The sequence below is a fragment of the Herpailurus yagouaroundi genome, unplaced genomic scaffold (assembly GCF_014898765.1).
Source record: "Herpailurus yagouaroundi ecotype Mexico unplaced genomic scaffold, PumYag 159, whole genome shotgun sequence".
In the NCBI taxonomy this organism is placed as follows: domain Eukaryota; kingdom Metazoa; phylum Chordata; class Mammalia; order Carnivora; family Felidae; genus Herpailurus; species Herpailurus yagouaroundi.
The window spans coordinates 20856378-20866602 of NW_024412400.1; the positions used below are offsets into that span (position 1 = coordinate 20856378).

Sequence of the window (10225 nt, forward strand, 5' to 3'; positions counted from 1 at the left end):
CCCTCTCTCTCTCCCTCTCTCTCTCCCTCTCTCTCTCCCTCTCTCTCCATCTCAGAGCTAAGAGGCCATATGGCATCTTGTAAGGATGAGTTATTACGGCACAATTATTAGTATGACCACAGTTGCTTCTAGCATTATCTGGGGATCAGTTGTGTTATTTCACTTGCTTTCTCTTTTTATTTTTCACTAAAGTTGCAGTTAATTGGTTTATATTCCATAATAATGGAATGCAGGATTCGAATACAGGCATTCTGGCTTTGCATGTTTTGTTTGTTTGTTTGTTTGTTTGTTTGTTTGTTTGTTTTGGAATTTGAGAAGAGAAGTAGTTCTCCTAAGCTTACAAGCATGATTCACAACCAGTCTAAGAATATTTAAAACAACTTAAGGGGACCAACTCTTTTCAAAAGATCCAAAAGTCCCCTTTTAGTTGTATGTTATAGACACAGATAATACAAAAAATATGTTTTGTCTTTGTCTTCAAAGAAATCTCCCCAAAACATTCCACTAGGCAACGCTTTCCTTAGGTAATTTTGATGGTTTTCTCTATATAATAAAAAATCCAAACCTTTTAAATGTTTTATAGTTAATGCTCATTACTAATTTGGGCAAATTTTTCTGGTAATCACTTGAAGTGGTAATATTTGATAATATTCACTAAGCTCATTCAAGCTTTTTTATCCCTAGACAGAGCTTATGCTACCCCTCACTAAATTTTAATATGCATAAAAGGCAGGTATCAAAGGATAGACTTCACTAAATTTTAAAGTGCTTAGGGATTTCTAAATTTTCGCCTAAATAAAACCAACACCATTAAGAAAGAGGATAGACTAAAATATGTAGAACACATGGAAATGCCAAAAGTAATCCTTAAAACAATAAATGCATTTAACGCAGCACTTCAGTAGAGCAGATAATTTCTTTTTTCACAGCTGAGGACACTGAGGCACAAAGACATGTAAACCACACAGCTAATGGAAGCAAACTCTGACTCATACCATGCCAGAGTCTGAGCTCACAATGCTCTTTACAGATATTTGTTCATTGCTCTTTAAAATATCTAATACTTGACCTAGTCTTCACTGATTCTCTACTATGTGTCAGGCACTGAGAATAGAGTATGAGCAACACCCAGGGTTTCCTTTAAGAAGCCCATGTCTAAGCCATGCCTCTGTGTTCAGTAAGAGAATAGGTAAAGACTTGTTTCATTAAGGCATCTCTCATTTCATATTTCAAGTGAAAGTTCATTTAAGCTAGTCAGCTGTGGTCAGTGTCCATGGCCTTGTTATCAAGGTCCAAAGATTATCTGGCACTCCTATTGAGAATCTTCTAGGGTAGCGGTAAGACTCTCAATTACAAAAGAGGTTAACCAGGGTGAATCAAGAGTCCCTCCAAAAAGTCAGAGTAACATTCAGTCTCCAACTGACTACTTCTTAGACATTGATAAGCCAAACCAGCCCAGGAATCCTTCTCAGTCTGATTGAAGAAGCTGCATGGAAAAATATTTTGATATAACCACCTGTTTAGATAAAAAAGGTTGGACAACTGTCCGGACACATACACACAGTGACATAAATTACATATATACATATATATATGTATACACATATACATATGTGTGTGTATGTGTGTGTGTGTGTGTGTGTGTATATATATATATATATATATATATGCTCCCTAGAACATTGTTTTGCTCTACACTGGCTTACACCAACTTCAGAGTAGAAAGTGTTTGTATCTATTTTGCAAGGGGGATAAGTGAAAGCGGACTGCAGGAGGCCTCCCACCAGAACCACAGAGCAGTGCTGTGGCCCATATTTCAAGTCCTCCAGTCTACTTACAAGGTGTTGACCTTTTTCCCTTTCCTTAATATGTTGGGATATGAACATTTTCACAGCTATGGATAAGAATATGACATTCAAAGTGGGGAATCTATTTTGTAGAAATATACGTTTGTTTATATTGGGTTCAGTAAAGTTGTAATCGTTTTGAAAAAGAAACGTGACTGTAAACCTGTTTGTGTATTTCACTGCCTCTTATTTAAGGCAATGGCGATTGGCACTGACCTCGTGTGGCCCTCAGTGTGTTTTCTTCGTTAATATTCAATGGTTCTGGGAGGCTGGCTCAGAATTCAGAAGTTAAGAATCTTATTTTTTATCCTTACAGAGCTGGTAGCAATCTAACAAATAAATCTAATAAATATTAAATCCAATAAATCTAATAACAGATCTAATAGATGCAATTAGGAAAAGAGAAACCACTGAAAATGGATTTAGAAAACCAGAGTGGCCAAAAGGACATAAATGATTAACAGAGAAAATTTCATAGCAACACCATATGACTAAGTGAGAAAAATAAAGAATATTTATCAACACTAAGGGAAAGAAAATTGCGAACAAAGTTTTGAGGGAAAACTCCCATGCATGAACTCTAGTAATTGAAAAAAAAGTATTGAGAACTGGAGTTACACTACTTATGTGTGAGAGTCCAAAGATGTTATTGGTTTATTAAAAAAGAAGTATTTACTTAGAGTGCATCTGCATACCCTCTCACCCCTCATCATCCTGGTCATTTGTTTATACATTTGAAATTCCATAACCAGTCTGTTTGGGCTTTACTCTCCTAATAGGGCTTTCTCCCCCCTGTCATTAAGATCTTTATACTATTACTCTTTTTTACTGAACCTAAACACATGACCAGGAAAGCTTGTTTGCATTCTGTTTAGAACATGGGTATTTAATTAGTGCCACTTCTGTAAACGCACCATGCTTAAACTGATTACATTTGTTACAAATCACCTCCAACTATACCTTTAGCAACTAAATCACTCTTGCTCATCAGCTATCATTTATGTCTTATTAGCATCAAGAGGAAATGAAACAAAGTCACACCCATTTAGTTTCATCTCAGGACTCTCCCGTGCAGGTGCTGTATTAATGGTGCTGGTTTGTTATGTGGTACGCTATAAAAACATGAGTAATTAAGTGATGTTGTGTAAGGTGGTCAGACAACATTGTCTTCTAAGTTAAGCGTATTTCAGTCATAACCCTTGGAGGAACTGCTCTAAAACTAGGTACCATATTTTGTTATTGAATCGTTTCTTAAAGGCATCTCCTAGCTAAGAATTTTTTCTATTTTTTCTTCCTTTTGTTCTAAATATTTCTGGCAGGTACTAAGCACAAAACCATGCTAGAAGCCCGGAATGGAAGTGGGACTATCAAAGCCTTTCCTAGGGCAGGCGTGAAAGGCAAAGGACCAGTTAATAAGGGAAACACAGGTCTGCAAAACAAAACGTTTCACTGTGAAATCTGTGATGTGCACGTCAACTCGGAAACACAACTTAAACAGGTAGACAGCGCATATTCTAGAAATGAAAACAGAGAGGGGACACCCTTATGGGCAGAATATGTGTGATTCTTTTATTCCCTTTCTTTCCTGTTTTCCTCTCCCATCCATCCATCCATCCACCCACCCATCTGTCCATCCATCCACCCACCCATCTGTCCATCCATCCATCCATCCATCCATCCACTTGTCTTGTATTCATTGCCCTTATTTATTAATGCTTATGTCAGTTGCCAGGGGAATACTAAGATGTAATGTTTTCTAAGGCCTTTCAGAAATTGTCTGAAGTGAGTTTGTACTATTCTTATATCTGAAGAGTGGGAGAAAAAAGGGGTATGAGATCTTTTCTCTACCAGGTTTCCCCCTCAAAAGTGTTGATTTTCTTTAAAGGTCAAATTGCAATGTTCCCTTTTTACTTGTTTAGACATTTACATGCTACAACTAATTTTATACTGTTCTTTTATTTTATGTACTTTATTACATGGTGTTGTACTGTATTTCTAAACCCTGCAGTGACCTGCTAAAGAGATTACTAATCCTATTGCATTCACTTTTTCTGTGAATAGCCTTCCAAAGAGATCAGCTGTACAGTGGAAGGGCCGGCCCTCGTATTGTGTTGTGTTTTATATGCATATGTACAAAATTGGACTCATTTTATGCACCTTAGTTATTTATCTTTAGAATTTAGGGGATTGACATTTGGCTGTACAAATGTGAGGATAAATATTAGTATGGAAATAAATTCATGCCTGCCTGGGCATCTTTGTTTATTTGCACATAAAATTCCTTTAGACATTCCTTTCCTTTGTAAACTTTCAAAAAAGGAGATCTGTGCAGTGATATAGAGAAAGGCTGGGAAAAAGAAGAGCCTTCTATCCGTTAAAAATATACTAAAATGGGTAGCATAAAAATATATACCCTCAAGCCATCAGGATCCAAGGACAAAAGTGCATGCTTTTTTATTTTGGTGTTTCTGCAACTTCTGTGAAGTAACTACTATCCTTCAGGTTAAAACAGTATTTATAAGGGGGGTTTGGGGATGATTTTTTTAAAGCTGTCATTTTTAATTGCTTTTAATAGCACATTAGCAGTAGAAGGCACAAAGACAGAGCTGCTGGGAAGCCCCCGAAACCTAAATACAGTCCTTACAACAAACTACAGAAGGCAGCACATCCACTGGGGGTGAGTGTCTTTGTTGCTTCTCAAATGATAGTGATCTTGAATGTCCAACAATCTGCTGAACTTGATTTTTTTTTTCTTGGTCAGTTACTGTATGAAATAAATGGAAGGTACCTAAGTAATGACAAACAGCTGATTAGAGAGTCCAGACCCTACTCCACCAATAGAATTACTTGTTTCATGAGTTGTTTCTGTGGTTTGCCACTCTTGGCCAAGGTCCAGCACCTTTATCTTTTGGAGTTGGGCTCTGGTTAATGACAGAAGCATGGGGAAGGGAATAAAGCCAATCGTTGGAGTCAGGTAAGTAATTACATGAAATCACATGAAATCTGGCCCTGCCATTAGTTCAGAATTTCAGGAAAGGTCAGTGAAAAATTTCTTCAAGGGACAAAACATTGGTGTTGATGATGCCCTCAACAGTTTTGGATTTTGAATAACAAAGTCTGAAAGGCATGGCTTATTTTATTGAATTATCAAACCAAGGACAGTATCTAAGGCCTGGGGAAACACTTTCTGGGAGATGTCCCCTTCCCATTACCCCAAATACACCATTTAGATTAGTGAACACACTAGTATTAATGTCCCGGCCTGGAATTTTTGTAGGAACTTAGGGGAAATCTGTGAAACCTCCTGATAATTTCAAGCTGGTATTTATGACCATGTGCTTCTTCTTTTTTTTTTTCTTTGTCGAATTGAGCACAGATTTCTCAGGGATACCCAGGGCTCAATGAAGAGTTAAGAACAACTGATCTATATAGTATGTGCTGAATTATGCACTTTGAAATCTGTTTTCTTCAAAATAGATCTTATTAATAATTGGTGCTATTGTGTGCTGCTGGCCTGTGAAAATATAGTTAAAGGAAAACTGCAATCATCTATTATGAGACCTCAGGAGGAGTTGACCCAATTAATTTAGTAGCATCACCCATTTTTATGCAGATGAAGTCACTTTACTCTTTTGTACAGAAGCAATTTTAGCTGCATTGAAAAGCTGTGAATTCTATGCAGAGCTGAGGTTTCAGCACCACTAGTCATAACTTTGAGTGCAATTTCTGGCCAGCATAGACACAAGTTTCAACAATCAAGTGAATGGTTGTTAAGTAAACAGGGAAGTCAAATTGTATTAAGGTTACCCTGCAAAACCTCAGTGGTAGCTCTGTGTTACTGTTCCCATAAATGGGAACATTCTTTCTGTGAGAGCAGCCATCTTGCTAATGCTACTAGCCAAAGAATGAACTGGTTTTGGAGAGTAGAGTTGAGAGCATGTGGTTACCATGTGCCCAGAGAGGAAGCCAGAATGTCAGATTCAGGGGGAAGTAAGTGGTCTTTTCTTCTTCGTTGCAAGTGGAATTTTGTTATTTTTATTTCTCTTTATTACTACCTCACACCTTGCTGTGCAACTCAGTTTGTACACTAGGATATGCTCCTAGTAGCTGACAGCATTAATAAATCTCCCTTTAAAAATATCTTCCCATGACAGTTAATGTGTGTGTGTGTAAAGAGTAGAAAACTCCCTATTTTTTTCTCAACATGAATACTTTCCTACTTTATTGAGAAAAATAAAGTAAGGTTGCTGAGTACTTTTCTGGGGGATTTTTCAACATCCTAGATTGGCCATCTTCAGTGATCTTCCAGCTCTATCAAAGAAAAGATGTTTACACTTCCCATTATTTTTATTGATCATTCACAAGTGTGATTTCATCTTTGTACTTGTTTACTGCTTTATTTATTTATTTACTTATTTATTTATTTATTTAGAGAGGCAGAGAGAGCAAGCAGGGGAGGAGCAAAGAGAGAGAGAGAGAGAGAGAGGGAGAGAGAGAATCCCAAACAGGCTTCACGCCCTCAGTGCAGAGCCTGATGCAGGGCCTGGACCAACCTGAGACGATCATGACCTGAACTGAAACCAAGAGTCGGATGTTTAAAGGAACGAGCCACCCAGGCGCCCCAACTGCTACATTTTAAAAGCTGCCCATCATTTTGGATTCTGAGTGTAGATGCCCAAACTCTTGTCCTTCTGCCCTCTTTTTTTTTTTTCTTCTTCTCTCCCTTGCAGGTAAAATTAGTATTTTCAAAAGAACCTTCAAAGCCATTGGCTCCGCGAATTCTACCAAACCCACTGGCAGCTGCAGCGGCCGCTGCTGCCGTGGCAGTGAACGCCCCCTTCAGTCTCCGAACTGCCCCAGCGGCAACACTGTTCCAGACCTCGGCGCTCCCTCCAGCACTCCTGCGGCCAGCTCCTGGACCTATTCGGACCGCCCACACTCCTGTGCTGTTTGCTCCTTACTGAATTCCAAATGGGAGTACTTGTACTGCAATAATTTTTCAAAAGACAAAACAAACAAAACAAAAGAGAACTATGCAGTGTTTATTTATAGTTTAAAGTATATCCGAAGAGCCAGGACTTTTGATAGTGAATTGAAAAGATTATTTAAAAAAATTAAAAAAAAAAAAAGGAGGGAGGTTTGGGGGGGGAGGGGAGGGGTGGTATTTTCTCCAAATTAAAGCATTCCTCTTGAACATTGATTGTTTTAGAAGTGATCTCCAGCATTGACTTGTAGTGGTATCTAGAACTTCTGAAGCCTTTGTGACTGTGCTTTTGGGCACCTATTTCCCTCTGCATTGTCTTTCCTGCTTTATGAAACAACTATACATTGTAAGGGCATTAACTGGTTCCAGTGTATATATATAATAATTTACTCTGTAGATTAAGATAATATGAAAAGAAGAAAAACAAAACAAAACAAAAAAAAACATAAAAAAAACACACACACACAAAAGCAACACTGTGAATAGTAGTACCCGTGCTGGTCCTCTTGCTATGACAGCAATTACTGGGTATTTATCCCAACAAAAGTAGATACAGTAGATGTCTTGTAAAACAATAGTGCTGTGTCTCGATCTATGCCACTAGGTTTTAAAGAGTCGCAAAAGGTAGAATGAACAACTATTTCATGCCAGTAAACAGTCAAACGATAAACAAACGCCAGAGGGTTTGTGGAGGTCTTCCTGGTCCACATTCTCCCCCTCCTGTCCAGCTTGTAAGACTTTAAGTTGAGGACAAGAGAGCAGGGCTAAGCATCGACATAGGGGAGACATTAACAAAGGTAGTTTCTTACAAAGTACTCATTTTTCCCACCCTGAGGCAGTGTTGCTGGGAATTGGGAAGGCTTTGTAATGAAACTATATCTGAAAACAGGTAAACCCGTGCATCATGGGTGTTTCGAAAGAAATCAGTACAAGTGTTTTGTTTCATGGATAAGGAACGGTCACGACCTAAGATGATAATGCAAAGTAAAGGTTTTTCATGTTAGTGTATACCCAAAACAAGAAACAAAAACAAAAAAAACCAGAGAATATTGCATCTCTGCAATATATCCCCTTTATATCACACCAGTAAGGCTGTGTCTTAGGCAAAGGTTTCTGCTTTGAATATGATGATAGATGTTAGCTATTGTTGTGGGCTTTTTCTTGTTTTTTAGATTTCCTACTGACATGATATAAACAATTAATATATATTTAAGTGTTAGTAAAACAAGAAAAATGAATCTGAGTTGATTGCAGACCAAGGATATAGTGTTGGAAAAAAACCTGGTAGGACGCACTTGACCATCATTTCTGTAGTGGAGTTGTGAAATCTGGCAGCCTTCTGTGTTCACCGTAAGGCTGAAAGGAGTTGATGTTTTACCTTTAAAACAAGATTTATCAGGGGTATATATAAATAGATGTATATTGTATATATGTTAGAAAGATTAAGATAATAACTTATAAAAAGAAAATCTATATAAAATAATTATATAACCATCCCATGTTACATGTTATCATTAAGTTGGTAACGAATGGCATAAAAATAGCTGTGCCTTTAATTTGTGATAAAGGCTATTTGCTTTTTCCCATAGAAAGCTAACATATACCTATCACTATGATGGGGTTTGATGCAGCCAGTCTGTTGCATTAATAACAACAAGGATACTCAAACTTAGAACAATGATAAAACATGTACAAATCAACCCTACATGATTTAGGTTTAGAGAAAAACAATATTTTTGAAAAGGTTTTGTAAAGACTATTTAAAATATAGGGAAGGGCTGGATATGGCCTTCCTAAAACTGCTCTTATCTAAACTGTAGTAACTTTTTGAGAGGTATAAAGATTCAAGATGAAACCATTTGAGAGATAGGTATTTAGCATTTGTCATTTTATATTTAAGAAACACCCATAGCGTGCTTGGTGCTCAACATTGAACGTGGTCTTTGGAGTTCTTCTCCACCATCTATCTAGCTATAGACATTTGTCATATATACGTATCTTTAAAGCAGTTGGCTTTATATATCTTTTGTTAAACAAAAAAAAAAAATAATAAGGGTAGAAGGAAGGAAGGAAGGAAGGAAGGAAGGAAGGAAGGAAGGAAGGGAAAAAAGGGAGGAGGGCAGGCAGACAAGACAAAAAAGTCTTTCATTAGTCCTTGGTAAAAAGAATTTCAAACCATACACATCTGGTTAAACATGCTGGTTAGTATTAAAATTTGTTTTTTCAGAGTATCTGGTGATTTTACATTTACCAATACCTCTACAATCTGGTGTTAGCAAGTGTTTCCTTTTTTCACTCACAGACCCTACTAGTTCAGTCAGATGGAAAGTTGCTCATGAGTTTGTTGTTTGGGGCTCTGTCTATATCTCGTGTGACCAGCTTCTGACCGATTTGAACTTAAGTTGCCTTTTTCTGCTTTGTCAAATATTTTTATCTTTCGCTATAAGTTAGCCTGAATCCTTATCCAACAACCTTTACCCCTGAGAAAACCTCTTTCTATTGGAGAACCTGATGTTAACTGATACAATCTCACTACTCTGTGCTTTTGCTATTCTTTCCCCATTTTCACCAAAGTGAACAAGCCAGTCCACTAGAAGTCAGGGCCTGTGGGATGCAAAGAGTCCTGGATCACAAGGTGTTACTAACTTTAATGATTTGCTGGGAGCAAACAAATCAGCCATATTTTCTCCATCAGCCATATGAGAAAACTCAGAAATACCTAACTCCCTTCTGCCTCACTTCGCTATGGAACCATTTTTGTTTAAATGGTCTCTTAAATTGGAGTTGTAATCATCAGTTGTCTTTTACTCACTACCTAATAAAGGATGAAGCCTAACTATAGAACTTACAGTGGATTTTCTGTGAATTGTTTCCCCCCACTCCACATATTTATCAACACCAGATCAACATCTATTACAGTTCAGACTGCTATAAAGCTCTATCCTTTCCCGTAGGGAACCTTTTTCATGAATAAAGATCAATAATTCAGATTGGTCAGCATTGGTGCTCTGAAAATCCCCAGGGGTGGTCTGACTTTATGGTTATATATCCCTTCCCATGCATCACACCCGTGGCAAGGAAGTGATAGAGGAAGCATCTCCGATTTCATTTGAAACAGATATAAATGCATTGCAAGAACCAAATGCCTCTGGACAAAGCATTGCCACACCTCATCCAGATCATCCAGACAAATGGGAAACAGTCGTTGGGGAGGTACTGTATTTCTCTTTTGAGAAAACAGGTGATTACACATAACAAATTGTTCCTGTCACCGGTCTTAATCTTTGAAGGGTTCTATTCATGTGAGCAAACATGGTTGGCTTTTGGCATCACTGCCTCATCTGTAAAGACTGCAGTCTTTAGGTACCATTAGGCCTCCCTTCATCCACTGTGA

The 10225-nt window shown here is 37.8% G+C and overlaps 1 protein-coding gene across 4 annotated transcripts in view; it reads left to right on the plus strand.

Moving 5' to 3' along the window:
- The window catches only part of ZNF385D (zinc finger protein 385D), a 901583-nt gene extending 891904 nt beyond the window's left edge, over nt 1-9679 (plus strand). For all 4 annotated transcript variants that reach the window (XM_040480081.1, XM_040480082.1, XM_040480084.1 and 1 more), the window contains 3 exons: nt 3167-3345; nt 4423-4524; nt 6578-9679. In XM_040480081.1, the coding sequence (XP_040336015.1) occupies nt 3167-3345; nt 4423-4524; nt 6578-6811 (515 nt within the window). In that variant the 3' untranslated portion in view covers nt 6812-9679. The remainder of the gene's footprint in view (nt 1-3166; nt 3346-4422; nt 4525-6577) is intronic.
- Nucleotides 9680-10225: the final 546 nt, after the last annotated feature.